The 27,781-nt window shown below is 57.8% G+C and overlaps 12 protein-coding genes and 1 non-coding gene across 13 annotated transcripts; 6 read left to right on the plus strand and 7 right to left on the minus strand.

Moving 5' to 3' along the window:
• Positions 1 to 19: 19 nt before the first annotated feature.
• Positions 20 to 1,704, plus strand: GGTG_05543 (hypothetical protein; the record flags this gene model as incomplete). The annotated part of the gene is made up of 3 exons (XM_009223346.1): positions 20 to 399; positions 866 to 965; positions 1,240 to 1,704. 3 exons carry the CDS (start codon positions 20 to 22, stop codon positions 1,702 to 1,704), a joined length of 945 nt encoding a protein of 314 aa, XP_009221610.1.
• A 947-nt stretch (positions 1,705 to 2,651) lies between these two features.
• Positions 2,652 to 3,453, minus strand: GGTG_05544 (hypothetical protein; the record flags this gene model as incomplete). Its single annotated transcript, XM_009223347.1, has 2 exons — positions 2,652 to 3,055; positions 3,255 to 3,453. The coding sequence occupies 2 exons, from the start codon at positions 3,451 to 3,453 to the stop codon at positions 2,652 to 2,654; spliced, it is 603 nt and encodes a 200-aa protein (XP_009221611.1).
• A 275-nt stretch (positions 3,454 to 3,728) lies between these two features.
• Positions 3,729 to 5,212, minus strand: GGTG_05545 (hypothetical protein; the record flags this gene model as incomplete). The annotated part of the gene is made up of 2 exons (XM_009223348.1): positions 3,729 to 5,044; positions 5,107 to 5,212. 2 exons carry the CDS (start codon positions 5,210 to 5,212, stop codon positions 3,729 to 3,731), a joined length of 1,422 nt encoding a protein of 473 aa, XP_009221612.1.
• A 1,946-nt stretch (positions 5,213 to 7,158) lies between these two features.
• Positions 7,159 to 8,460, plus strand: GGTG_05546 (hypothetical protein). The gene is made up of 2 exons (XM_009223349.1): positions 7,159 to 7,467; positions 7,576 to 8,460. The coding sequence occupies exons 1-2, from the start codon at positions 7,257 to 7,259 to the stop codon at positions 8,253 to 8,255; spliced, it is 891 nt and encodes a 296-aa protein (XP_009221613.1). The 5' UTR covers positions 7,159 to 7,256; the 3' UTR covers positions 8,256 to 8,460.
• Positions 8,247 to 9,658, minus strand: GGTG_05547 (hypothetical protein). Its single transcript, XM_009223350.1, has one exon. The coding sequence runs from the start codon at positions 9,534 to 9,536 to the stop codon at positions 8,418 to 8,420; it is 1,119 nt and encodes a 372-aa protein (XP_009221614.1). The 5' UTR covers positions 9,537 to 9,658; the 3' UTR covers positions 8,247 to 8,417.
• Positions 9,659 to 10,615: 957 nt separating this feature from the next.
• Positions 10,616 to 11,246, minus strand: GGTG_05548 (hypothetical protein; the record flags this gene model as incomplete). Its single annotated transcript, XM_009223351.1, has 1 exon — positions 10,616 to 11,246. One exon carries the CDS (start codon positions 11,244 to 11,246, stop codon positions 10,785 to 10,787), a length of 462 nt encoding a protein of 153 aa, XP_009221615.1. The 3' UTR covers positions 10,616 to 10,784.
• Positions 11,247 to 11,518: 272 nt separating this feature from the next.
• Positions 11,519 to 13,756, plus strand: GGTG_05549 (phosphate transporter). Its single transcript, XM_009223352.1, has one exon. The coding sequence runs from the start codon at positions 11,708 to 11,710 to the stop codon at positions 13,430 to 13,432; it is 1,725 nt and encodes a 574-aa protein (XP_009221616.1). The 5' UTR covers positions 11,519 to 11,707; the 3' UTR covers positions 13,433 to 13,756.
• A 475-nt stretch (positions 13,757 to 14,231) lies between these two features.
• Positions 14,232 to 15,986, plus strand: GGTG_05550 (hypothetical protein). Its single transcript, XM_009223353.1, has one exon. The coding sequence runs from the start codon at positions 14,562 to 14,564 to the stop codon at positions 15,834 to 15,836; it is 1,275 nt and encodes a 424-aa protein (XP_009221617.1). The 5' UTR covers positions 14,232 to 14,561; the 3' UTR covers positions 15,837 to 15,986.
• On the minus strand, positions 15,829 to 18,016 carry GGTG_05551 (hypothetical protein). Its single transcript, XM_009223354.1, has 6 exons — positions 17,776 to 18,016; positions 17,445 to 17,680; positions 17,153 to 17,346; positions 16,730 to 17,072; positions 16,534 to 16,655; positions 15,829 to 16,474 (listed from the first exon to the last, which is right to left on the minus strand). The coding sequence occupies exons 1-6, from the start codon at positions 17,921 to 17,923 to the stop codon at positions 16,285 to 16,287; spliced, it is 1,233 nt and encodes a 410-aa protein (XP_009221618.1). The 5' UTR covers positions 17,924 to 18,016; the 3' UTR covers positions 15,829 to 16,284.
• A 908-nt stretch (positions 18,017 to 18,924) lies between these two features.
• Positions 18,925 to 21,204, minus strand: GGTG_05552 (hypothetical protein; the record flags this gene model as incomplete). The annotated part of the gene is made up of 1 exon (XM_009223355.1): positions 18,925 to 21,204. One exon carries the CDS (start codon positions 21,202 to 21,204, stop codon positions 18,925 to 18,927), a length of 2,280 nt encoding a protein of 759 aa, XP_009221619.1.
• A 616-nt stretch (positions 21,205 to 21,820) lies between these two features.
• GGTG_20117 lies at positions 21,821 to 21,920 on the plus strand. Its single transcript has one exon. It is a non-coding gene; the product is annotated as a tRNA-Thr (tRNA).
• Positions 21,921 to 21,996: 76 nt separating this feature from the next.
• GGTG_05553 (kinesin-II 95 kDa subunit) lies at positions 21,997 to 25,409 on the minus strand. Its single transcript, XM_009223356.1, has 2 exons — positions 24,950 to 25,409; positions 21,997 to 24,852 (listed from the first exon to the last, which is right to left on the minus strand). The coding sequence occupies exons 1-2, from the start codon at positions 25,158 to 25,160 to the stop codon at positions 22,676 to 22,678; spliced, it is 2,388 nt and encodes a 795-aa protein (XP_009221620.1). The 5' UTR covers positions 25,161 to 25,409; the 3' UTR covers positions 21,997 to 22,675.
• A 244-nt stretch (positions 25,410 to 25,653) lies between these two features.
• On the plus strand, positions 25,654 to 27,548 carry GGTG_05554 (hypothetical protein). Its single transcript, XM_009223357.1, has 3 exons — positions 25,654 to 25,968; positions 26,043 to 26,161; positions 26,232 to 27,548. Exons 1-3 carry the CDS (start codon positions 25,749 to 25,751, stop codon positions 27,108 to 27,110), a joined length of 1,218 nt encoding a protein of 405 aa, XP_009221621.1. The 5' UTR covers positions 25,654 to 25,748; the 3' UTR covers positions 27,111 to 27,548.
• Positions 27,549 to 27,781: the final 233 nt, after the last annotated feature.

The raw sequence follows: 27,781 nt of genomic DNA on the forward strand, positions 1-27,781 counted from the left end.
CCGGGCCGTGTTCGGCCGCATGGGTTTTTCGGACCGCGAGACGGTGGCGCTGAGCGGCGCGCACGGCCTGGGCCGCTGGCACGCGGCCAACTCGCGCTTCGAGGGCAAGTGGGCCAACAACCCGACCCGGTTCTCGAACCAGTACTTCCGCCTGCTGCTGTCCGAGGACTGGGCCGAGCGCACGGTGGCGGCCAGCGGGAACCGGCGGTTCGTCGCCGTCAACAGCGTCACGGGCGACGAGCTCATGATGCTGCCGACCGACATGGCGCTGGCGGCGGACCCGGCGTTCAGGGAGTATGTTGAGCCGTCGACGAGGTCGCTCCGGCCCGCCCGCCAGGCGACGTCGGGCCCGCCCATGGCGCGGATGGCCGTGGCGCCCGCGAGCGTCCAGAGGTCCGCGTACGTGACCCATGGGTGCTTGGCCTTGACGGGCTCCAGGAAGCCGCGGGCGTGGTGGAGGCCTCGGCCTCGTACCGCATCCCGGCGCCGTTGGAGCCGCCCGTGTCCGTCTCGGCATCGTACGTGCCGGCCGAGTGCATGGGGGTGTAGGATTTTTTTATTTTTAGCGAGGGGAAGGTCCATTTCGTTCGTCGGATGCTCCGCACAGGGACGTTTAGTACAACACCCATCCCACGGGCTCCAGACACTCACCACGCGGGTCGGACCAGCAGTGGACCTGCGCTTCCGTCGTCGTAGTCCGGCTGCTCCGGGAGGAGCTCGATGTCCTTGCGGACGGTCAATTCTCTTTTTTGTAATTACGACATTGCGAGCTCAGTCATACTCTTCTCTCTCCCAACCCCGATAATCGGAAAATTCGTCCGAAATCTAATGCTTTGGCTTCTTGACGCACATCTATCTACTGAAGAAAAGCACCCTGGACTATTGGCTCCGCACCTCGTCTCACGAGGCAAGGCAACTTTGGTTTCCGTTATTGCACCATGCGCTACAGAGGCCCACGATATTCGGTAGAACGCTATAGAAGGACCGGTCAAGAAAGCTGAAGCTGCTCTTGGATCTCGTCGCACAGGCGAACCGCGCGCACAGTTCGGGCGCCGGCTTATGCGGAGCCTCAGACGAGGAAGACGAGAAGGACAGGCATCTACAAAGCCGTCCTTCTTCCGAGCGCCCCGAGCAGCTTGATTATCACCGTCTTCCGGACTGGCCGGCACGGGGAACACCAGCCGAGGCAGACACAGCACTGAGTCGATTCTGCTCGCTTACTCTCACACCTCGGCCAAGTTCCCCGTCATTCCCATCAACCCGTCGCCCGGTATGACGTTCAGCGTCCCCCGCTGCGTCCTGGCCGCGCTTGCCGCCACGCCGGCGGTCGCGCAGGCGGCAGCGACAGCGGCAGCTGCTCCCCTACCGCCCCCGCAGCTGTTGATGCCGCGCAACCAATGCATGGAAGGCGCCGACAAGATCTATTACGGCATCGATGGCGGCCAGTCGCAGGTCCAGTACGCGGCCGACCTGTCCATCACGTCGTCGGTCACATACAATGACATGGCCGACAGCATCGACGGGGGCGAAGACGCCACCGATTCCAAGCGCGATGCGGCGCTCCTCGGCTTCGGCGCTAACGAGGGCCAGCGTGGGGTGGTCGCCAAGAGCAGCAACCCGGCGTACCAGACGCCAGAGTACAAGGATACCGGGGCGAAGCCAGAAGGAATTGTGATCAAGTTGATAGACGCCTCAGATCGTTAGGTGGGTATGCTTTTCAAGGGGGAGTGCTATATCACCCCGCGCGTATTGCTATTTAACCCCGTATCCATCTGTGCACACGTGTGAGCATCGCCGCGCACCGTCTCACGGGCCAAATTGAATGTACCCAAACGACGAGCGATGTTCTCCCATGTTGATCACGTCAATTCATGAAGTCACTAGTTCAATTCCCCGTACTGCACGGTCGTTGGCACGGCCGTTCTTTTTTGCGTCGGTTGACAGGCAGAGGCACAGATCCGGCTTGGGCCCGACCCACCAATGGCCCCGCTTTGCTTATTAAGGCCCAACCCCTTTTAATCCCTGCACCAACTTTAATCCTTAACACCAAAAAAACCCGCGATTTTTATCGTTCCAGCCTCATTTAAATCGATAATGCCTTCCGACGCTATTTGGCCTTCCCGTAACAAAGCTTTTAATATTTTACCTTTCCGATTAAAAAGCCGCCCCCGTTGGCCCGGGCAGGGGCTAAAACAATGGGCGAAAAGGAAGCACTAGGGCGGACCCCGACCGCTGCCGGGTTAGGATCGGAGACCCCTGCAGCTAATTTGGGAGGTGGGCCCTTAGCCCCTAGCCTATTTGCCGACGATTCCGATTCCTCCCTTACGGGGGTTGATTTCAGCGCCTCCCGCACGTTACTTACGAACACAGTTACGTTATTATTGACAGGCATTGAACGACCAGCAAAAGCACAGATTCCCGGCCCAAACTAGTGGAGGTACCTTGACAGTTTGTGTTGCACGGTGACTCCGCTATTTCGGGGTCAAATAGCAATACGCGCGGGGTGATATAGCACTCCCCTTTTCAAGGGCTATGCCCCGAGGGATGTAATAAGGAGATTTAGATATTATTGAAGTTTTGCCCCAATCCGACCGGAAAACACATTGGTATTCGTTAGCTACTATCCTCCCCACGAAGCGACGCGGCAGTTCTCAATATTCGCCGCTTGATGGTAAATCGAATGAGGCAAGAGGCTCTCCAGTCTCACGCTTGGGGCCTTCGGCGGAAGGCCTCTTGCGGTCGTAAACCATTTCCCACGTTTCCCAATCGGTCCCTTGAAAATGCAGGTCCTCGTAATACACCGTAAGATGGCCGGCGTCGATATAGGTCCAGCCAACGTCCCAGTTAATATTTCCTTCGAGTGGTTCATATTCCTCGTCGGTCCGAGGGTTCCCGTCCTCGTCCAGCTCCGCAGGTATAAGGTGGCGATCGTCCTTATCGTGGTGCCCGTGGGTACCGTCAATAAGAACAACTTGGCCTTGGAGTTGCCAATGAATCCCTGGACCGCGGTGCCATTCGTCCCGCGTTACCGTAATAGAATCCAAACAGGCGCGGTCTACGTAAATGCAGTACTTAAAGCGCGGGCACGCTTTAGGTATCCACGGCGGCGCCCGGCCCGTCGCGCTCGTCGGACCGCGCGGCAACCCATTCGAGGAAGCGGGCGCGGATGGCATCTCTAGACGCGCCTTCGAAGGCTTTGTTTTCGATAATGGTCCATTCGAGATCGGGCCCTAGCTCGCCCTATACTCCTTCACTTTCCATGTGATTGGCGTACTCGCCTTTAAGGAGAGTGATAAACTTTGCCCAAAGCGCGTTGTCGTTATATGTGCCACGGAAAATAACGAAGTTCCATTTGCGGTACCGTATCCAATGGCGGGTGTCGATGGTCTGTGCGAATTGGTCTTCGCTGGGCGTATAGTCTGGTGGTAGGTTTGGTATGCCAAGGTTGGCCATCGTGGCTGGCGACTGCGCTGAGTTGTGTGTTGGCGCGAGCAAGTGAGGGCGGGAGCTGCCAGCGAAGCGTCGACTTTTGTGACCTAAAAAGCTAAGGGGGTCCTAGCCCGCAGCGCCCCAACAACATTTAAATCGCGCCAAGTCCTATTTCTTTTCCTCCCTCTTGATATCGATTATCGATTAAAGAACTATCCTATCCCCTCCATTTTGATTCCGACGACCTACTTTCCTTGAAGCAGCCGGTTGGCGCTTATCATCTCTTGATCAACCAACATTCAATGCCCCTGGCTCCCGCTATGCAGACTTCCCTTCTCCACTCCCGCCGCCCCCGCGGGAGCGGCCCGGCGCTTGCGAAGTAGCACGAACGCTAGTACACCAAGGATAGCCACTACGCCCAAGGTAACCATCGCACCAATGACGCCTGCCACGGCGTTGGACATGCCACTCCCCGAAGGGGCCGGACCGTCGACCTGGTTCCCGTCAGCGGCGCAGAAATCGGCCGTGGAGCCGCACGCGGCGCACCACCCGGCGGCGGTGGCGATGGAGCGGGACCGCATCTGCGCGGCAAAGTCGGGCCACGCGAGCGAGTCGGCGCCGGAGCCGAAGAGCGGGAACGGCGACAGGGCGCCGGCGGTGCCGTTGCGGAAGAGGAAGCGGACGCGCAGCGCCGAGGCCGGGTCCTGCGGGAAGGACGCCACGGTGTCGGCGCTAAAGAGCTCAAAGGCCATGGTGGAGGCGTAGTCGGGCAGGCCGAAGAAGTTGGTGTCGACGGCCGTGAGGTTCGCGAGGCCGAAGAAGGCCAGGAAGGTGTTGTAGCTGCCGCCGAGGAGGGAGAACTTGAGCTTCCCCTTGGAAGTGACGGTCTGGTTGAGCTGGTTGAGGACCGCGGCGCTGAACGTCTCGGCGTGGATGGACCGCGCGGGCTGGGTGGTGTTGTAGTTGGCGCCAAACTCGGAGCTGTCGGCCAGGGTGCGTAGCTGGAAGAGATCCTCGTCCGTGACGTTCCTCGCGAGGGACGTGGCGTTGTGGATGCGTGCTACATTGATCAGGTCGAAGATGTCGAAGGCATTGGCATAGCTCATATTGTCGGCGGACGTGTAGTCGTACACCGCCGGCGACTCCAGGATAGGAAAGAAGCGACGGTAAAAGTCACGGGTGGAGGCCTGCCGAGAGGAAAATTCGGCGCTGTTCTGGAAGGAGTTGCTCGCCTTGGCGTAGGCAGGGCAGCCATCGCTACCCTTGATCCAGATGGTGTCTGGGGAGTTTTTGTTCACCCCCTGGAGGGTAACATACTGATAGCCGTCCAGGGGGGACTCGGACTTGGAGCCATTGTTGAGCGTCTGGGCGGCAACCTGGCCGTCGGTGGGAGGATACAGGCCCTGAAGGAACGCCGTTGCCGTGTTGAGCAAGATGCCTTGGTTGGGCGCGGCAGCATAGACCTGCGACGAGACGTAATTGAACTCGGAGATGTTGAGGATGCGGTGCGGAGAACCAGCAGTAAGGTACCGGGCGCGGTAGCCGCTGCCGACCTGGAAGTTTTGCGTGGCACCAAGATTGGTCAGGGCCTGCGCACCGTAATGCTTCACGGTCCCTTTTGAGTTGCGGCGGGTTAGATCACTGAGCGAGGCCAGTTTGGGGTTGCTCATCACGTACGATCGCCATGTCTCGAGAATACAACAACCCCGTGAACAGTCTCAGCCACGGCAGAGCCCGCCAGGAGACCTGCCAAGGCTAGAATCACAGTGGGAGGGGAGACCATCTTGACTGGTTCCGTATTGAGCACTTCGCAGACTGATTGGGTTTGAAATTCGACCTCGCAGCCCGGACGGGTAGTCCCTGCTTAAGTAGGCTCAAATTCTCACATACAATCGGGAAGCTGCAGAACATGTGGAGTGGGGGCGGGGGAATTTCCGCGGGATTTTACGTACTGGCGGGGTTCCTTGATAACGGCCTGACCCACGTTTGCATCAACGCGACGGTAACAACCATCTGCTTGGCCCATATCCCCTCGTATCCTACCCTAAACGCGTCCGTCGAGGCCTAAATCGATTATAGCAACCAGCTAAAAACGTCCCAAGAATTCTTCCATCGTGGTTTCGCACTCGACAAGCCAGTTGGCAGTTCTCTAATACGCTTAATAGCGTACCCTCCATGCGCTATTGTAAGTGCGATGGGGTGGCCTAGACCGAGAACCTACCCGTTACGGTAAAGTGTCACAAACAGGTCTTTGCGGTTAAGGCAGGAAACTTAAGGGGGTATTGTGCAGTAGCGACTTTAGCTGGTCAACAAAGGGAGTATTAAGTCAGTGCACCCCGTGTCCGACCACCCCCCGTCCGGACACCTTTTCCTACATAAACTCACAGTTTTCATAAAGCATTTAAAAATCGTATAAAAATCGTATAAATATAACGTAAACGGCATTATATAGCTAAAAGCATAAAAATTTACGAAATATATTATATTTATATTTATTTACTTTCTATAAATTATAATTTGGATTTTAACTAACTTAAGCTAAAATGTTAGTGTTTTTTTAGCAAATTATATACAATTTATACCATTTTAAAATATGCAATAACTTTTTAAATAAGTATATTATTTATATAAAACAACTTACGTTGTATATATAAAATCCCGGAATTTATATTTTAAAAAGTATTAAATTACATAATTTTTACATATTTAATTAAAATTTAAAAACTTAAAAAGTTGCTTTTACTGTGCAATACACTGTGTGGTTTCAAAATATAAGCTTAAATATACAAATTACGTAAATAAAAAAGTATTTACGTAAAAGTTTAGGTTTTTAAAAGTTAAATGCAGGTTATTGCATATTTATAACGTATATATTAACAAAGTTATTTATAGTTTAACATTGTTATAAAATGCATACATTTTTTTAGTAAACTTTAACAGTTTTTTTATCCGCAATTTATACTTTATTAAATATGTATAAGTATATATTTTAATACGTTATATAAAAGCTTGCCCTTTCGGCTATATAAAAACGGGTACTTTATACTTATATTATTTTTATACGATTTTTAAATGCGTTATGAAAACAGTGAGTTTATGTGGGAAAGGTGTCCGGACGGGGGGGTGGTCGGACAGGGGGTGCACTGACTTAGGTAATTTGGGAGCAGGTTTACATTTTTGCTTTAAAGGATACTTGAATGTGAATTTGCCTTAACTAATTCCAAAACTTTGAGTAAAGGTATTCGAAATGTTTATTTGCACTCATTGTGTACAATAGGATCGCGGTGCTTCTACTTTTCTATATATAGCGGGGAAACCTCGGTAGTTGGATATCCAAGCCCTCCTTCCAAAAGTTATTCAAAATGGTAACGAATTTTGCCTTCATACTGGGTGTAATAGGAAAACAAAAAGACTTTTGGGAAACGACAAGCGAAAAGAAATCACGTGAAGGACCTTTCCGTCAGGTTCACTCTTCTTACAATTCCTGCCCAACGTCCAGCCTGGCCTCATGCGTCGGCGACATTTTGATTCTGCTTTGGCACTGGCTTAGCCATCCAGGTACTCAAGCCGCTTGGCTTTCTCGATACAACGGAATGTGACTAAACAGTGAACACAATCTGAAAAGGGGAGCGACGAAGCCCAATTCCCCACAAAAAAGAAAAAAAGAAAACTCTTAAATAGGCAGAGTGTGTAGCCCACCAGAAGCTCACTCCTCCACCCACAAAACCTCACAAAAGAAGCACACAAAGCAACCCGACACAGCGCCTCCAACACAGCCACCCTCGTCTCTATATTCATCCACGAAGCGAAACAACAATCTTGTTGCGATGGGATTCAATGACGTGGACCAGAACGGCTTTGCCGAAGAGGAGAGAATCCGGGACGACAGACTCACGCATGCCATCATGAACTCCAACCTGCCTCCCGACCACCCGTGGAGGAAGCGTGAGGAGGCCCGCCGCCAGCCTTCCGTCCCCTTTGTCCCGTCCAGCAGGATCGACAATGCATGCGCCCCAGCCGCGCCTCCTCGTCCGAGTGGTAAGTGAAACCCCGAAGGACGAGCCTGAGGATTCTTTGCTTTGCATCGCCAGGACAGCATCTGGAGCTTGTCAAGACGAAGTGAGAGAGTTCTGACAGTTCACCAAGGCTCAGCCAAAGTTGCCGCCGAGGACAAGCAGCATGACGCCAACCGCCCAGCGGCCAAGGAGCAGTCATTCAGCTTCGTTGAGGACGCTCCTAACGATGACGATAGCTCGTGGAGTCCTGTCTACAACTTCCACGTAGACCAAGAGGACGACCACCTGGAGAACTACGACTGTCTGCCGACTCTGGCCCAGTCTCCTGCCCCCACCGACCCCACCGGCAGCGACGCGGGAGGCAACGGCAGCAACACTCTCGTGACCAAGCCCACTGGAGAGCCCAAGGACCAGATGGGCCAGCAGCAAGACGAAAAAGCCCCGCAGGCTCCGGGCGTGGCTTTCCAGCCGGGCAAGCCCAAGAAGGATCTCGATACCGCCAAGTTTGTGAGGCGCCACCGCAAGCTCGAGAAACGGGCAAAGAAGCTCCGGCAGGAGCAGGAGGAGGAGGTTATGGGTCTTGTCAATGAGGCCTCCTATGCCCAGCGCGAACTGACCCTGACTCGTCAGTACTATGAGACCACAAACAGTATTCGGGCCGAGTTTCTAGCTCTCGCGAATCGGTGGAGCGCCGCAGAGGCGGGCCGCAACCGTTTACAATCGCTGGTTGAGAATCTGGAGGCACAGGTTGCCCAGCTGAAGACAGAGGCGAGGGCTCTGAAGCATGAGATCGAGGACTTGAAGAACTAGACGGGCTGACTGGAGGACATTCTGGGCATTATCCTCCACATACGGGCGTACGATGGCATTCAAGATTCTCCCAGACATCGATTCGTTCTCAAAGTAGAGCTTCCATATGTAGTTTTCCCATCAGGTAGCCTCGCAGGGGAACAGCAGAACCCCACCTGCTCTCTAGCCTCTCTGCTGGAAGTACAATAGAACACCCTCCCTCGCAGCTTGATCCTTGCTATACTTGACATCGTCCACGACCTTCCCATTGTGATCCATCAGCGCAATCTCCCCACCCGTGTTGCTGAGCGGGCAGCCCGGACCCACGGGGATGGGGAGCCTCCCGCCGGCTGGGATGACGGTGGATCCGGGGAGCGTGAATGAGCCGCCGTCGCCGCCGTTGGTGATCTTCCAGCTCCCGAGCTTCACGGCCGTGGCGGTCCGGTTGACGAGGTGGACGGTCTCCGGGTCGCCCGAAGTCGACTTGTTGTCCGGGCCGACGGGGTTGACGAGCGCGGCCAGGATGGACAGCTTGCCCTTGAACATGCCGTCGCTGTCCTGGCCATCACCGCCGTCGCCGCCGTCGCCACCGTCACCGTCATCGCCGCCGCCGCCGACGCGGTGCTCATCAAAGATCTCCCCAAAGCTCTTGCCAACCGGCCCGCCCTTGTCGTTCGTCTTGGGCGTCTGCACCGCAAACGCCAGAAAGATGCCCTCCCAGTGCCCCTTGCCGCCGTGGCTGCCGTCCTTGAAGTGGATGACGATGGCGCCGTCCTGCCAGACGCCGTTGTCGCGTGCCCACTGGCCCTTGTTGCCCTGGTTCATGTGGATGTCGTGGATGCCGGTGCCGTTGCTGTACGGCTCGCCAAAGAGGTACAGGTCGGCTCCCTCTTTGCCCGCCGCGACGGCCTGGTTCAGGACCGGGTTCACAAAGTCCAGGATGTCGTTGTCCGGGCCCGGCTCGGTGCCGTGCAGGAGCAGGCCCTTGCTGATGTCGATGATGCCGTTGGCAGCGCCGCGAAGGAAGTCCAGGCCCGGCGGGCCCGGGCGAGCGCCCTTGGTCTTGCCGAAGGGCAGGTCGGCCAGGGGGGCGATGAGGGGGTGCGACGCGGGTATGTCGCGGTTGAGCCAGAATACCAGGCGAGAGTCGGCCGACTTGGACTCCACGTTGACGGCGGCGTCCCAGAGCTTGCCGTTGCTCGTCTTGCCGTCGTCGAACTTGATGTGGCCATGGCCCGGCGTTTCTCTGGGGTTCCACTTCTTGATAGTAGACTTCCACACGATGTAGCCTTTGAGAGGCATGGTTGGTCTGGCTGTTGGGGATATTTAGAGGTATAAAGTAGTTGGCGGTGCGAAAACGGTGGTCAAGAATGAGCTGCCAAGACAAGAGGAATAGTGGAGGACCAAATGGACGACTCCTTGGCTTTATACAATACATTTCGCGTGCAAGGCCATTCAGCACTTTGCAAAGAGGCCGGATCACATCCAGCCATATCCAGGTCCGACAGGTGGCAGCGGCTGACGTTGGACGCGCAGCACTTCAGCCAGCCACGGGGCGCTGTCCAGAACGTTCGGGCGACGAGCTGCGCGAATGGACGAGACATGTTGTGCGACTGATGTAAGAAGGAAGCAGCCGGTCTCCTCCATGCAGCCTCCCATCAGACATCCTATGTAATAGGCTGGATGACACCCTCTGCGGCTAGCTAGCTCGAGTCTGGCAATGACACAGCCCGTCCCGGCCCTTCAGCCCATGCAAGCGGCAAATATCGGGCCTAGGCTGTGCGCGACGACAGCGTCTGCAGCTAGTCGGAGGCATCACATTCCAGAGCCCGACGCCGCTGCTCCCTCGAACCACAGGGAGTTTCGGAGGGCACTTGCACAAATAGCCTTGTTCATTGGTGCTGGATTTCCTGCATCTGCCCCGCTTGAGGGTGACCGCAGAAGCTACAGCGGGAAAATGAAACTAGACACATTGAGCTGACGCGTTCTGAGGCTCACCATGTTCGTAAAACGGTTCGCCAACGAGCTTTTCGGTAGCTCAAAGTGTGCCCCAGCGAATGGTGGCCGGAAAAGCACGATGATTACCGGCACCGCCTCTGGGGTCATACTGCAGAGTGAATTCACTGTGAATGGACGGGCCTCGAATATAAACCAATCGAAAGTAACATGATGGAAGTTGGGCTTTTTTTTTTAAGACTTATTCCATACACCTTGGTGATGAAAGTTCCAGTTTAAAAGGATAAGTGCGAAAAGACAACCCGCTTGGGTCCGCTAAAGTTGCAGCAGAGGTGGGGAGGTAGAGCTCGTTGATGATGGCCTGTCTAAGATATACATGGAGGTCAGGAACGGGCAAAAGGAAAAGGTAAAATAATCGCAAGGGATTAGGAATCACTTGCTCACTTGACGAGCGATTATTGCCCGTCGACTTTGATTTGTGTGGTCCTCGGTGGCGGCGGGTGATCGTGCTGCCTCGAGTTTTGGGAGGGAAAACAAAACGATCAAGCGGCAAGCCAACTGGAAAGCCATAATTTTGGGGAAGGTGGGGTTTCGCTAATTGGATGTTGTGGGAGCGCCAAGTTGGAGGCGGGCAGATTTGGCAAGTGCTCGTGTGCTCTTTCCCTGTCGCGGGCCACGACGGGCAACTGATCGCGTGCGCTGGTGCTCCTTCTGCCGCTCGGTCGCCCGCTTGGCCGAGGCATGGACAGAAAATGCCTCTCGATCAAGCAACACGGCACGCGACTCCTCGCTGCTCGCTCTTGGCTTCCTGCGAAACCCACCCGTTGGCGTGCGGTCGACATGTTGACTGTTCACCGCGCCTCGAGCTCCCGCCGCTCGGCGAAGACATCTGAGCCGGTCCAGCTCGCAACGTGCTCCCAGGACGGCCTCTGACTGGCTGGCCGCTGGGAAGGTCGCCGCCGAGCCCAGAAGGGACGACCCATCGAGCCAAGTGAGGCCAAGAAGCGCAGGGTGCAGTGTGCCGCCTTGCTGATTCGCGACAGTAGGGCTGGGCATTCGTCGGATATCCACCACCAGCCCACAGGCCTGGGAGGCGATCGCGACTAGACCTGTCGGGAGAGGCCAGGGGGTCGGGGAAAAGTGAAAAAAAAAAGATGGAGGAGAAAAACCAGGGCAGTGTGGGTGGAAACGATGGCGAAAAAAAAACATGCCGAGGGGCGAGAAGGCCGCAAGCCGCAGGCATCGGAACCGACCGACCAAAGCTAGGTGGGGGATGGAGCGGAGAAGGTCGACATGCCACTCCATATACAGCGAGCAACCCGGGCTATAAAGATCATGTCCTCTCTGCACTCTATCCGATCCTCTCATGTCCTAGGTCCTTCTCATCCTCTTCCATCACTCCCGCCGCTATATATATCGGGACACTGTCCTGATTCTCTCCCTTGTAGGAGAAACGGGCCCCATTATTCTCTTTCCGCTCCCTCCCGACTTGTCGTGTGCGCCTTCACGCCGCAGCCATGGCAGTCCTCGAGCAGTATAGCTGGATCATCGGGCTCATCACCATTGCCCTCTGCGCCAGCTCCTTTGGCAATGGCGCCAACGATGTGGCCAACGCCTACGCCAACTCGGTGGCGGCTCAGACCATGACCATGCCCCAGGTCGGTATCCTAGCCATGTTCACCGAGTTCTTCGGCGCCGTCGCCCTAGGCAGTCGAGTCACGGGCACCATCAAGAACAACGTTATCGACCTGGGCCGCTTCCAAGCCAGTCCGTCGGTCCTGATCCTGGCCATGGGCTGCGTCGAGATGGCAAGCGCAAGCTTCCTGCTTGTCGCCACCAAGCTTGGTTTCCCCGTGTCCACCACACAGACCGTCATCGGCGCCCTCGTTGGCGCCGGCATCGCTGCCAACTCCCAGATCTCGTGGGGCTGGAAAAAGGGTAGCGTTTCCCAGATTGCAGCCTCGTGGGTTGTAGCACCCTGCACCGCCGCTGCGATTTCGGCCGCGCTCTTCGGCACCCTCAAATTTGCCGTCCTCGAGCGCAAGAACTCTTTCGAGAAGGCCATGCGTGCCATCCCTTTCTACCTCGCTTTTACCGCCTCTATGCTGGCCCTCTTCATCACGGTCGAGGCCCCTGGAGCACCCAGTCTCGAAGATCTCGGCGCTGTGACTGCCGTCGGTATCGTCCTTGGAGTCTTTGTTGGTGTGCTGGCTCTATCCTACATATTTTTTGTCCCCTACGCCCACCGCCGGCTCGTCATGGAGGACCCCCGCATCCGCGCGCGGCACATGATTCTCGGCCCTCTGCTTCGCAAGGAGAACCCGCCCATCTTCTGGCCCGCCAAAGGTGACGAGATTGTTGTCGACCACTATGCCACCGCCGAGCCTACGGCCGACAACACCGCCAGCGCCAAGATCCAGCCGAGCGGCGCAGACCTGGAGAAGGCCAACCCCGCCGGCACCGACAACAGCAGCAGCAACGGTGCGGATGATCTGGAGAGGGGCCAGCAGCAGCAGGCCGACACGGCCCGAGTGCAGCGGTACAAGCGCAAGCCCGAGCCCGAGGAGAGATTCCTGGGCCCGACCGCACACCTTCCCATGTACAAGCCGCAGCGACTGTGGTCGTATGCAACGTACTGGTTCCTGCAGGGCGTGACGCGCGACTGCGTGACGCACGCCGCGTCGGAGCTCGAAGCCGTCCACGGCCGCGCGCACCGGTATGACAACCGCGTCGAGCACCTCTGGACATACGCGCAGATCCCGTCGGCCATGATGATGTCCATCGCCCACGGGTCCAACGACGTGGCAAACGCCGTTGGCCCCTGGGTCGCCGCCTACCAGACGTACCAGACCGGCCTCGTGTCGGAGGACACCGACACCCCCATCTGGATCCTCATCGTCGCCGGCTTCCTTCTCGGCTTCGGCTTCTGGTGCATGGGCCACCACATCGTCTCCGCCATGGGCAACCGCCTGACCCAGCTCAGCCCGACCCGCGGCTTCTCCATGGAGCTCGGCGCCGCCATCACGGTGCTCATGGCCAGCCGCCTGGCCTTGCCCATCAGCACGACCCAGACGCTGATGGGGGCCGTGTGCGGAGTGGGCCTGATGAACATGGACGCCGGCGCCGTCAACTGGCGCCAGATCGGCAAGATCGCCCTGGGATGGATCCTTACCTTGCCCTACGCCGGCCTCCTGTCGGGCTTGATGTTTGCTATGGCCCTCAACACCCCGCACTTTACCTAGGGCTTGCAGAGCGGCGGGTGGAGGGGCCTTATTGATGTCGCTCTGACGGGGAATCGAAGGCGTATGTTTTGGAGAGGTTTTTTGCAAGCATTTCAAATGACAGCCGGAGTAAAAGGAGTTTGGGATTGGGCAGCTTATTGAGAATATGTATTATCATGATGGGGTATATATTGAAGCCGACGGCAGAATCGGCTTGGCAACTTGTTTGTTCAATGCATTGGATGGCTGATCATGGAAGGCCAGCATATACAACCTTCATCCGGAATACCGTCCGGTTTCCCCTTGCCGAGGAGAGAAAGGAGGACTAGCTCCGAAGTCGGGCGGGGCGATGGGATCCCAAAACCCCTACCCCAAGACCCAGCTTCAAAGCAGTCTGATCAAATACGGGTTGGTACAGGAACCCAAGGGGATTCGAATTATACGGGGCGTTGGGAGGACGTAGTCGATTTGGCATGGCGCCCCCGTCGATGCGCCAGTACGAATACGTGAGTTTAATGCGAGAAAACACGAATCGATCAATTGAAATAGGGCCGCCTGAATTATCGACGCGACAGCCTTGATCAATCGTTCTCGGCCATTGTCGCCCCATCATGGTGCTTTTTCATCACCCTTTCAAGTACCACAGCCTCCTGATCTCTGAGTATTTCTCGCGAGAAGAGAATCATATTCACGTCACGCCAATGCGCCGACGCTACCCCTTCGAAAGCGGGGGGGTGGGCGGTGTGAGCCGGACCTCGGGGTGCGAGCCGGGCCCGCGCGCCCGTGGCTGTGGGGACGACGGGATCGAAAAGGGCCATCCTAACGCCGACGCGGACAAGACCCAAGGACTTGACCAAGGACTTTGCCGAAAAGCCTGGCCAAGGACTCGCCCAGGCGAGAGGTTCAATTTCCGAAGCAAAGATTCACAGAATCTGCAGCTTATGCTCGTGTTGCCCCGGATTCCGGCCGTTGATCGTAAGCATGTGTCTTGGCGGGCACACTTATCAGATCATCGCTGGTGTGCTACGATCTTTCAAAGGATGTATAAGCAGCGGCCTTCGTAGACCGTACTGTCCGTCATTCTCTCTCGTCCTCGTCACCCGACAGAGCTTCGGACCAAGACAACCGTTAAGCAACATAGTCCTCAACGATGCAGCCTCAGGCTGATCAACGTCGCCTCATGGCCCGCACGGGCGCCGCGACCTTTGCCCTCGCACTCCTCTCCAGCGGGGCTCTCGCCTGCGGCCAAGAGATAATCCCGCCGACGGGCCCGTTCAACGTCGGGGTCAGCAAGCACGCCATCGACTTTGTCAACCCGGGCGATTGGCTGGCCCCGGGCAACGTCACGACCTCGTTCCTCGCCACCGTCTACTACCCGACCCTGGAGGACGAGCCAGTCCCGCCGGCCCGCTACCTCCACCCGGGGGGCCTCCGCGCCCTGGCCGAGATGCTCGCCGTGGTGGCGGGCGACATTGACCACGAGGCCATCGCCAACCTGATGTCGTCCCACCTGCGCTGGGGCGCCAAGCCCGCGCCCGCCGCCGCGCTGCTGGAAAGGGTCCGACGCAACCACACGACCCTGATCTGGAGCGCCGGCGGGCGCGGCGGGCCCGCCGAGATGAGCACCATGCTACTCTCGGACCTGGCGTCGCGCGGCTACGCCGTCGTGGGGCTGGACCACCCGTACGAGCAGCCCTTTGTCTGGTACCCGAACCCGTCGGCCCCGGGGGGCGGCGGGCCCCTCGACCCGGGCGTTACGCTTGTCGCGGGCCCGCCGTCGACCCTCGACCTGTCCGAGGACCTCGTGCGCGCCATCTACGGCACGCGCCTACGCGAGATGAAGCACATGGTGGAGTCCGGGTGGCCCGAGCTGGTGAAGAAGCAGGGGTGGCCGTTCGCCACCGACGGCATGGGCCTGCTCGGCCTCTCGCTCGGCGGCGCCACGGCCCTGGGGACGCTGCACGACACATCCGAGGCGCTGACCCGGGCCGGGCTCAACCTGGACGGGGGCATGCAGGCGCCGCCGGGCCAGGACGTGGGCAAGGGCCGGCCGCAGCTGCTCTTCGGCTCCTGGTTCCACGTGTCCGCGGACGACCCGGCCCCGGCCCCGGGCGCGTGGGTCGACCAGACGTGGGAGGACTACACGGCAAGCCAGACGGGCTGGTGGCGGCGCACGCTGACCGACGATTACGGGCACTGGGATGCCCTGGACGCGGCCTACTGGAAGGATCTCGTCAAGCACACCATGCCGGCCAACATCGTCGGGAGCATCCCGGGCGCCAGGGCGGTCGACATCACACGCCGGACCGTGGCGGCCTTCTTCGACAAGTGGACCAGGGGCATCGAGGATGAGGCTGGGCTGTTGGATAATCCGGGGAGGGTGTTCAAGGAGATGAAGCTGGTTGCCGGGCAAGATGGGAAGTAGGAACGGATGGTATGATGGAGACTAAAGCTGCGGCGAGCGAGCCCACCGCGCATCCCTGGATGGGTTCTAGTTCGAATTTATAAAGTCGCAACAGTTTATCTCAACGCCTCCGCGTGGCGGCCCGAGTTCATTCTCGTAGGTCCCCGTTGCCCACCTTTCTCCCGTTACGGTTGGCTGGGCCCAAGTAGATTCGAGTAGAGGCGTCAGCTTTCGGAGGCGGACCTTCTCCAATCTTCTCTTAAAACCCCCGTAGCTCGAAACAAGAAAATACCGAACCAATTCTCGGTGTCGTGTGTTTTGTATTGCGGGCCTGATTTCCTCCTTTCGCCGCTTTAGCGGGGTGATTTAAGTTCCGCAAACATAAAGGAGTTGTATCAGTAACATTGTCGCCATTGGTGGCTTACAGAAAAGGAGCAGCTAGCCCTGTCCCCGAGGAACGACACCTTCACTACACCAGGACCTGCTTTTCCTTTTTGAGCTTCTCGACGAAACTGACGGGAACCCTCAGGACCTGCGCCACAATGTCGGGCGGCGTCAGCGCGAGCCACTGCGTCAGCGGAATGTCGGCCACCCGGTCCGACTTGTAAATCTCGATCCACACCAGGTCCTCCGTGTCGGATGTGTTCTCGATGTAGTGTCTTTTACGGAAAGAGGTCAGCATTGTTGTGTACCGTAGGAGGGTGGTGTCTGGACTCACCCGGAATTGTCTGGAAAGGCAGCCGTGTCGCCCGGCTGGAAGTCGAACGTGCGCGAGTTTGCGTTCCCGATAAAGACGGTGGCGCGGCCTGTCCCTTTGTGGAAATAGAGCCATTCCTCCGCCTGCAGAAACGGAAAAAAGTCGCCGTGCCGTCGTCAGCCGATGCCCAACGAAAAAGGAGGGGTTAGCTGCATACATTCGGGTGCCAGTGGAGCTCCCTCAAGCCCTTGGGCTTGAGCGTCACCAGGGTGGCCGCGATGGTCTTGCTGGCTGGGAAGTTGGTCGAGTCGATCTTGCGGAGCTCGCCACCGCCGCCCGGCACGGCCTCGGCCTTGTGCTGTAGCGTGCGATACGCAAACGACGCGTCACCCTGCAGCTTCCCTGCTGCCGCCGTCACATTGCGGGTGCTGACGGTGCCGTTCTGGATGTTGGGGTTCGTGGCCGGCAGGCTGGCGAAGACAGACTCGTCGACGCCAAAGTTGCGCGCCAGAATCCTGCGCGGCGTCTTGGCCAGCCAGTCGTCGACGTTGAAGGTGGTTCTTGTTTTTTTCCAACACGATCAGTCTTGGTGACGAGCTCCTCGGGGGGAAATGGGAGGAGGTGGAGACGGATCACGCACCCAACCTTGTCAAAGTCCGGGTCGTCAAACACCAACAGGTACTCGCTGTCCTCGGCGATCCCCTGGACAGTATGCCCGACTCCTTTGGGGAAGTACCAAATGTCGCCGTAGTTCAAGATGGCGTCCTCGTATCTCCCAAACTCGTCCACTGCAGATATTCTGATCTGTCCTGCGTAGATGAACCCCCATTCGGCCTGTTTTGGGCCAGGAAAACGCAGGTCAGCCACTACCTTCTCCCAGCAGTTCCCTGATGGCTATCAGATCCAGTCAATCTAAAGCAGCGCAAACATACAACTCGATGCCAATGCAGTTCCCGAATGGCACCCCGCTTCAGGTGCTGCTGCGCCGCGGCGACGTCGTGGCTCTGCGGCAGGTCCTGGATGACCTGCTGCCGCGACCAGCCGCCGGGGAATATCTTGGTCTTGGAGGCGGAAAAGCTCCATTTGAGATTGGGCACTGTGCCGCTGTCGGTGGGCTGCTGGCCCAGGTTGTCCGGGTTCTGCACGTCGAGCGCTCGGTTGGTCCCGCCTGGGAGTGATGCCGACCGACTATGGATTAGCGCCTCCTCCGCCGCGTCGTTTGCGGGCGGAAGCCTGGCCTGGATGGAAGCAGAGGGTTCTCACCGACGATCGGGGCGCCTCGGCCATCGGCGCTGATGGGCTGTCCGTTGATGAACTGGGCGTCCCTCCTGATCAGCTTGGCGTCAAGCTCTCCCTGGGCAGCCACAACGCTGCCGAGGAGGAGGACAGGCGCAAAAAGAACGGGGTGCATGTTGGCGGTGATGGAATATGGCGAGCACGTTGCCTAGGGAGATCTAATCCGATTTAATGTGTCTAGCTGAGAAGTAGACAGTACAGCTCCAGCCCTCGGCCGGCCCATCCCTCAATTATATAGGTAGGTACCTCTGTGGAAGATCCATCGCGATCGCCCAAGAAAAACAGACGGATCACTCAGCATTCGCTCACAACATATTTGCTTAAGATGACTACATCGATATGTCAACCAATCCTGGTTGACAGAGGTTTGTGATACCATTCTACCATCGCATTATCGCACGGGAGGTTGCATGCATTGGCGTGCGGGGACGCCCTCCCCCATGCCCTAGACGATGTCGTGATCGTGGGGGTTGCAGCTCCAGCTGGCACGCAAGATGGGTGGTTTCTCAACCACTCCTAACCACCACCCACCCCCTAAAGAATGGGTGTGCGTGGAAATGCGGAAGGGCTGCACTGCTAACCTGCCGCATTTCAAAGGGCGAGTTTAGTATTTATAAATTGCACCTCGCGCAGATGGCAGTCTTCCAGGATTGAGGGAGTATAATGTTGAGACTATATGTAAGGCGTTTGTTCGTAGGCATATCACCTAACAGCCCCAAAGAGGCTTAACTCCGGAGGAATGCAAATGCCGACTTCTGAGGGGTGAATCGGATCTCTTTTGCATGGGAAAGAAAGAGATCTATCTGCCAAGGGCCGGTCAAAGGCCGGCCCTTATATACACGCCTGGGCTACCACGTGCTAAGCCCACAACACCTATCGGATACACGTGCACATAGCTAATCCAACAGCTTTCATGTTACTATTCTTTTTTTAAAAAGAAAAAATCTTTTCCTTTATCTTTTAGTTTTGTTTCCTTTTTTGTTTTCTTCCTATTTTCCTTTTATTTCCCTTCCTATCCCTTTTACGACGTCTTCCTGTTTTTCTTCCTGTTCCTCCTCTTTTACCTGGTTACAATACTTTAACCCCCTCCCGCTGGCCCATCTCGTTCGACGCTCATCAAGGCTCCTGGTACCAAGGCGTGTCAGGGTACCACTCCTCCAATGACACCCGCCTCCATTCCCTACATGCGGCACGATAGTCATCCACAGACAGCAGGGTCTCGTCGGAAAAGTATCCGCCGTTGGCGGGGTCGCTGGGTAGCCGGAAGTTGGAGGTCCGCGTGCTCCTGTCCATCACCACGGGGTCCGGGAAGTACTTGGGGTCGAGTGGTAGGCGGGGGAAGTCGGGGACGCCGCCGTCGTGGAAGAGGTCGAGCAGCTGCTTGGCAAAGGCCGTGCGGTCCTCGCCGCCCTTAGCCAGGCAGGCCAGCGCCGCAAGCTGCCAGCCCAGCGGCGTCGGCCGCGCCTCGTCGCCCAGGGACTCGTCCCAGTCCTCAAAGTGCTCGTCTGGCTCCAGCCACGTGAGGATGGGCTCGTCGATCAGCGTCTGCCCGCGACGGCGTGTGAGCATCCAGATCGTCGTCGGGTAACCCAAGGGGTTATCTTTGGGGACTGGGCAGTAAATGGCGCCCGCGTAGTCGCCGAACTTGTAGGGCCTGCACGCCCAGTGCGGGGCCGTCAGGTGCCGGTATGCAGGGTCATCCTCATCAACGTCAGACTTATCGTCTTCATCGACGTCAGGGTCATTCGCATCCCCTTCTTCCTCAGCTTCGCCTGTCCATGGCCCCCTAGGCTCCCAGGGCCCCCAGCGCCGGTCATTATCCCAGCTGCCCCGGCGGCCCTGGGTGAGCTGCTCGAGGCTAGTTATCGTTTCCGCTTCTTCACCGTCCTCGGGCTGACCGACTTCCGCATCTTGATCGACCTCCACGCCGTCGCCCTCTCCATCGCCGGCTTCACCGACCTTTTGGTCGGCTTCTTCGTCTTCTTCTTCTCCTTCGTCGCCAATGACGTGATGAAGCAGTTCGCAATACTCTTCGCTGACGAACGGGTGGCAAGTCCGATCCCGAATTTTGAAGCTGTCCCACGGCGGTAGCTTAAAAGGGAATCTGATATGCCCAGCGAAGTCGGGGATGCCTTTAGATTCTCCCCGATACACGAGGGCCCCGTCCTCGACGACGACGAGATCCTCGACCCTCGGCACGTCTTCCTCGAACAGTTTTCGCATAACCTCCACCGTGGTCTTGCAATTCTCGAGCCGGAGCGTCCGGATACTCCCGCCGTGGCCGATGAGCACGTAGGCGAGGAGAGACGGGAGCTCACTGTTTTGCTCGTAGTGCTTGATTGTCAGCTCCTTGAGGCAAGGGGAGATGGGGACGAGCCCGTACATCAGCATGATGCGTGTCATGGGCTTGTGCGCCGCTTCGTCCGTAAAGTGCCAGGCCTTCCAGTCAAGACACAGCTTCTGCAAATGCATGGCCAGTTGAAGGTGGTCCGAGAAGTCATCGAGGGCATTCCACCAATTCCCGACTCGCCCCTTGGTCAGAGCAAGTGACAGTTCCCGGACGTATTTCAGCGCTCTGTGGGGGTATTGACTCAGAGACCTAGCGTATTCGCTGTCATGCACGGGATACTCGTTCTCTTCCCAAACAAGAACCGGATCGATCCCCGGCGGTCCGGTTCCCGGTGTGCCCGCCACACGCCCTATGACGGAGATCGCGAGTATTCCGTACAGTCCGCCACCTCCGTCGGGCTTGTTGGAATACCGCATGTAGCGTGAGCGGACGCCGGCCGTGTTGCCAGGCGTGAACTCGAAGCCCGAAGGGCTCGTCCATATAACTCGATCATGAGGCATAGTTTGTACCTCTACCCTCGTAAGGCAGGGCATGGCCAAGATGGCCTTGCAGAAGGGGGTTATGAAGTCACGGTTTGCCCTGAGGCTCGCCGTGAGATCTAAATCTAGTGCCGGCATCCAAAACACCGGGTTAGAAGGGCGCTTCATCAGTGCCGTCGCCAGCTCCAAGCCCGTAACGTTCAAATCATCCCCGTAAGCTGCGAGCTCCCTCTCCTCTTCTTCATCGATGTTGGGAATGTCGGGGGTCATGGGCGACAGCTCGAGCCACCGGAAAGTCCTGGCGGAGCCAGACAGGCGGGCTGAGCCCGCGATGCTCAGGAAATTCCTTCGGTCTCTCCAGAGAGAAGAGCATACGACCGTCCGGAAAAGGACGGGGATGATGGCGTCGTCCAGCCTCTTGCACACGCACCGCAGCGACTTGAGGTCCGAGTTCGACAAGCCGCAGTCGCTGCCGATGATCATTTGGATGATCTCATTGCTCAGCCTGTCGGGAAAGTACACCCGGGCCGCCTGCTGCCCCCACTCCTGTGATGGGGTTCCGGGCATGGCCGGAATGGGCGCGGCTGAGCGCCTTGCAAGGTATGCGGGGTGCGGAGTGCTAGACGCTAGACAATCCCGAAAAGCCCGAACAGAGATTCGAAGCTGTTGGTGTCAGGGCGCGAGGCTTGCGAATGGTTCGCCGGTGGATAATCCGCTCCGGAAACTCACGGCGTCCATCATCGAAAGAGGGATATATACACGGGGCAAAGACAACCCATAAAGCAATAGTTGCATACGGCCTCATCCGTGTTTCCGCCATTGTCCCTCAGTGCTGTCTTTGTCTTCGTGGATATCAAAGGCAATGGACAACAACGGTGAAGATGTGAACATGATTGGTATTAACCATTGTCATTAAAGCCGGGAGCGTTGTCAGCCCTGCCAGGGGCCCCGAGTAATCGAGGCAGCCACCCAGGGAACTCCCGGCTTGGCAAATGACATGACAACAAAGGCGGCGACTGGAGCTTGGTGCGGCTCTTTGCTCTACCACAATGTGACGGACTCCGCTATTCGTCAGATTTGGCTTGCAACAGCCCTTAACAGGAGTGGAGACGGCGAAACACCACCTACTTCGTCCATTATAACGCCTGCATCCCAAGTGGCGGTCAACAGCTTGACGCAAGAGGCCCGCTTGGCTTAGTGGTAAAGCGTATCACTAGTAGTGTTCTGGAACATCCAGATGTGCGGTGATGATAAGATCGTCAGTTCGATTCTGACAGTGGGCAACATTCCTCTCTGTTTACTTTTTGCAGGTGCCGGTGATGGTAGGTGGTAGTGTTTGCTCTGCAAGGGCGATCAAGACGGACGTCTCTGGCAATCTTTGTGTGCTGAATTTTGGCAGCTCCGGCGTCTCATTTGTGGCTAGCGCTAAGGGTGAATTAAATACATACAAGTAGAATCGAAAATAACAAAGGGAAGTCCAATTAGTAGCGGTAAGCGGATAACCGTGTCCGGCCTGAACTTTTTCCGAGGTTGCTTGAGGTGATGTGATGCAGGTTACGTTCACCGCAGGTCCAAATTTTATGCGAACGAGGTGACCGCAAAGAGGAAAACATCCAGTGAAATGGCGGTCTCGGAGGCTGCATATGTCCAACGGAGCAAAAAAAGAAATCTATGCGGGGCGATCTGGGGAGAGGCACATGGAAAGGGACGAGTGGATGCATTAAAAATCAATTGCCCAGATGGTGCCCAATAGGGCAGAGGAAAGGGATCTCGGACAGCCCAGTAAAGATTAACGCCACGCCAATGCTATGATGCGATGCCAACATCGGTTGGATGCAGAGGAGACGAAACGAGACGCAAGTATGCCTCGAACGAGCGAGGGATGCCAGCAGGAGCCACAGCTCGATTAATTCAAAAAAAAAAAAAATGCCCCCAAAAGGGAGCACTGCGTGACAAAAACGGGAGCTGAGCGAAAACAGGAATCGCGGTGGCAGAAAAATGGGGAAGAGGACGAGGAGAAGCGAAAGAATGATGAAGCTCAAGCGGCAACGGCCGTAGCCGCAAGCCCCTCGTACGCCCTGTCCACAGTCCGGCCCCCCATTCCAGGAAGGGCGCGGAGCTGCGCTAGGTTGACAATTTCGCCAGCCGCGGCCGTCGGGGCGTCGCCGTCGGCCTCGCCCATGGCCAGGTTGTCGACCAGGTCCTTGGCCTTCTTGGCGCCAAAGCCGGCCAGGCTGCGGATCAGGACCGGGTCGCGCGAGTTGACAATCTCGAGCAGCTTCTTCTTGCGCGGGGTGAGGGGGCTATCGCGCTCGTCGTCGCCCTCAACGCCGACCTCGGGGTCGTCGGTGCGCATCTTGCCAGCCTTGGTCCGAGGCTTTCGGGCCGCCTTTTTCGAGTGCTTGCCCGTGCTGGACGCGGCCGTGCCACAGTCGCCATCCTCGTCCACATCCGCCTCGCCGTCAAAGTCGGGGTCAGCCTCAACCTCCGAGTGCGCTGCCGGCTTCCTGCCGCTCCGCTTGCGTGGAGATCCGCGCGACTTCCTCCCGGCGCTGCTGAACGCCGTAGCCTCGCCTGCCTCGCCCTCTGACTTTGCAGCAAGCTTCACCCGCATCCGGTTGATCTTGGCCATCAGCTTGGCTTGGCCAGGGAAGAAAGGGAGGGCTGCCTCATAAGCGCGCAGAGCGCCCTCGTCGTCGCCGTGCTCTTTGAGCTGGCGCGCCTGCAGCAGGAATCGGAGACCCTCAGAACGGCTCTCGTCCCCACCGCCAGCTCTGCCGCTGCTCGAATCCTGTATCTTGCGTTCCAGATCGTCGAGCCGCTTCTGGACAGCCTCGCTGATCTCGTTACCCAGGGGTGTCGGTACCGCGTTGGCCGGGGTAGGCAGCGCTTGTTCTGCTTCAGCGGCCGCGCGGGCCGCCAGAACTTCTTGGACCTTGCGTTCAACCATAGCCTCGATCTGCTCGGCAGTTATGGATTGCACCGCGGGTTGCGGCGGGGCGAGCGCTACGGCGGGCGGGCGAGACGGTAGTTGCGAAGGGCGGACGAGCTTGGAAGGACGTGGCAGGGAAAGCTCAGCGACTCCAGGCTTGCGCTTGATAGGGCTTCTGGGGATCGAGGTGTTGGCCACGTTGGTAGTGTTCACGGGGCGTGTCGCCAGAGCTGTGGGCAGCGATGTTGGCTTAGAGACCTTGACAGGGCTCTGGTAGACTGCAAACGCCTTGGCGGGCTTTTCCTTCTCTGGGGGCTTGTCAGCATTCGCCTCGGCTTGCGCCTTAGCCGCAGCAGCAGCCCCAGCTGCCAAGTTGTGCGAGTTGGCCAGCAGCTTCAGTGGCTGGCGCACCACACCGGTGCCGGACAGGCCCGAGTTGATGCGGGGGAACTGTTTGTAGACGACCTCGTTCTCGATCTCGCGCACCTCGATGCGCTTCGCACGCGAGCTTACGTTGAGGCTGCTGAGCGTATCGAGGTGGTAGCTCCTGAGAGGGGCAAGGTTGAGAATCATGACCGTGATGCCGTTGTTCTGTCCCAAAGACAGAATGCGCGTCATCTTGGACTCGCGGTAGGGGATCCGCTTGCTACCATTTCCGATGGCGTCCACACACTTGGCCAGGACAAACAGGCTCTTGTTGATCGCAGCCGACTCGACAAGGCGCTCCTTTCCATTGTCGGTCCGCCGGTTATCCTCGGACCCGGCAAGGTCAATGGCCGAGGCAGTGCTTTCACGCACGGTGCCTTCAGCGGCCGAGGTTTGCGTCACCTTGACACGCAGGATCGCGTGGCTCCGACTGCTGTGTGCGTTGAGTTTGGTAGCGGCTGTGACACGGTTGTTGTTGGCCTCGATGTAGAGCTTCTCGAAGTCCTTGAGGTCGACGCACGAGCGTTCCGATAGGCCGACAACCTGTGTCCTGTTGTCCTTTTCCCGCAAGGGCAGGCCAGTCGGTGTGCGCTTCTCGGGCGGCTCGAGCAGGTCGTAGACCTTATCGTTGTAGATCTCGTAGTACGACAGTGCGACCTCGACGTTCGTCTCGCCATCGGTGTCCTTCGCGATCTTCTTTCCTCGGCGGAAGATTGAGCTGAGCATGCGGGGGATCACGCCGCGATCGGCCAGCTTAAGTCCGCCGCGCATCGTGTGTGTCTTGCCAGTGCCCGTGACGCCGTACGCGAAGATGGTGACATCGAGGCCTTGGAAGAGGGACTTGACGTGAGGCGCGACTGTGGGCGAGGACAATGGGATGAGTTCAGGTCGCTCCGACGCGCCAATGGCTGGTTTGGTGTCTTCCAAGAGCAAAAATGAAGGGTCAGGACTTACTCTCGGCTGTGAACAGCGTCTCTTGGCCGGTCGACATGTCGTAGACGCTGTTGAAGGTGAAGGAGAACTCCTCAGTGTCGTTCTTGGGGTTCGGGATCTTGACGACATTGTGCGGTCTGCCGTCCTCGCCGCCGTCGGCGTGGACGATGATGTCCTTCTCGATCTCCTTCTCCAGGAGCGGACGTATCCTGGCGACGACGCGTACCGACATCGTCGCGGGTCTAAGCAGTCGTGCTAGCAGCTAGCATGAACCTTCGCCTCTATAGCAACGCGATCCGAGCAGGAAAACACGAAAAAAGAAAGATGACATGAAAGAAAGCGGTGGAAGCACCCCGACGCGTGTATCAATCCCGCTCCCGAAGCAGTGAATCGCGCCTCCAGCTGACAAGTGACCAGTCTGGATCGTCCAAGTCGAAACCTTGTTCCCAATAATGCAAGGTGAGTTTGGTTCAAGTTCAATTGCAACCCCGTGGTCAGAGCTTTATCCTCGACTCGCTCGGGCGGGCCCGATGTTGTTGCAACCCCTGGAACGGGGCCCACCCAAGTTGCCAGCAGCAACCGCCACCGCCGCCACCTGCGGCAAGCGGCCGCCCAACGTTAGCGCGCGCCTGGAAATCAAACGACGGCTAGGCCCCTGAAGCTGGACGGCCTGCGCGCCAACCGACCCGTGCCGACCAGAAAATCGCCAGTTTTGGTCCCTCATCCCTGCACGTCAACATCACGTGGAGTTCAGGCGGGGATACCCAGAATTTTTCCACTGGCGGCGTGCCTGATCTCGTCATAGCTGCACCACGCTTTCATGATCGGACCCAACACCTTCAGAGCCCCAACGGCTTCCACCATGGCGATGCGCGGTCAATTGCCGCTTGCCAGGCCGGCTCAAATCTGGCGACTGCGCTCGAGGCCGCAGTCCGTCTGCAGGCAGTGCCGTGCCATCCAGATCGCTACTGCTCCATCAGCCCAGACACCCCAGTCTGGCGGGGATGTCTTTGGAGCTCCCGCAAAGAGGGATGCGGCTGGTGAGCTTGCCGGGCGTCGCCTTTCTGTCCCATGCACTGCCCTAGTCAAAACTAATCTCGGCCCTGCACTTCAGATGCTCGATTCGAAGTCATCGGCTCGCCATACTCGCTCCTCTCCGTCACTCTCTCGGCCTCACAGAAGCTCTACACCCGAAGAGGCACGCTCGTCTCCGTCGCAGGCAAGGTCGAAAACGTACGCCAGTCCTCTGCTGAACTCCGTCCTCGTAGCTCCAAGACGGCAACGCAGCTGACCTTGGCTCTAGGCCCAATCCACCCTGTCTATCCTCTCCCCCGTCCGCCGCGCCCTACTTGGAGTCCCATTCCTCTACCAGCGCATATCCTCGACGACTCCCATCACGGCGCTGATAGGCACCAAGTCGCCCAACACGACCTTCTCGATCCTCCACCTTGATGGCACCACCGACTGGATGGTTGCACAGCGCAACGCCCTCCTGGCATGGACGGGACACACCCTCACACCCTCGCCCCGTATCCAGCGCGGTCTCTCACTTGCCCACTGGGGCAGCACCCAACTTACCGGTCGTGGGCTCGCTGCCCTTTCCAGCCCAGGCCAGATCTACGAGGTCACCCTGGCCGATGGAGAGGAACTGATCGTACATCCGAGCCACGTTGCCGCCTACTCTCTCAGTCGCAGCCCTCCTTTACCGTTCCGCCTCCGCAGTAACCGCCCGCTAAACCTGCAATCCCCGGCGCTCCCTGCGTCGCTGGACCCGCGATCACTCGTGCCGGAGCGCTTAGCTCACTTTGTGGCTACCATGCGCCATACCGAGACCTACAAGGGGCTAGCGCGCATGTTGCTGGCGCTACGCACTGCCGCACGCCGCTCTATATGGGGCGACCGGTTGTTCCTGCAGTTCCACGGCCCGACCACAATTCTCATGTCGAGCCGCGGCGTACGGGTTGCGGATTCTTTGTCTTCTGAGGATGTCAACGAAATTTCCGATGCCGAGGCAGGCGTTGTGGCCGGCGCTATCGAGCTGTCGCGCAAGCCGGAGCCAACCGTCGAGTCGCCGGCTGCCTCCAGGGAATCCAAGCCCGTGGCTATCCATATAGCCAATATCGGAAGGGATGGCAAGGCCAAGCTCGAGGAGGCCAAGGACCTGAGTGACTTTGTCCGCTGAAGCGCTCGGCAGTGTCCGGAGTAACTTGGCGCCAGCCCGTCCATGTACATAATATCTTCCCCGTTGTATCAATACCCGCCTATATGGCCAGTGCTGCACAATTCTAGGACGAGAATTGCGTTCAAACTCAAACCCGTGTATGGGGTGTGGCGGTTTAGATGCCAGCTGGGGCTGCATTTCCAGGAGAGGATGTGGCAGGGCCGTTTGCGGTGCCATACTATATCATCGGTGCATGCCTCGACCAAGATTCTATCTAGAGTTTTAGGACCTTAGATTCCACAGGACATATTCCCGGCCAAATACCATAGCACCATAGCATACTTCGGTGGAACTCTCGAAAGACGACGACCCTGAGCCTATGACAGGCTGATAGCCTCTTCCGAGAATGGTGCTCGCCTTTCCTGGCCCAGGGGCAGTCCCCGCCCCGCCAACAAACCCACAACGGCCGTCCCATTGGCTTTCTCGTATGGGGATTGGTACTACAGCAAGCGAACGCATGTCTTGTCTCCGCACTAGACCTGGTTCGGCTAGTCGTCGCTTCCAATGAGTTCATATCAACGATAGATGCATCAAGCCTTTCGGTACTTACTACATATTGGGCAAACCCAACGATGACTAGCACATACGACCATACCCACTGGAATATACGGGATCCCGTCCGCTCTCCCCTA

The sequence above is a fragment of the Gaeumannomyces tritici genome, assembly GCF_000145635.1.
Source record: "Gaeumannomyces tritici R3-111a-1 unplaced genomic scaffold supercont2.3, whole genome shotgun sequence".
In the NCBI taxonomy this organism is placed as follows: Eukaryota; Fungi; Ascomycota; class Sordariomycetes; order Magnaporthales; family Magnaporthaceae; genus Gaeumannomyces; species Gaeumannomyces tritici.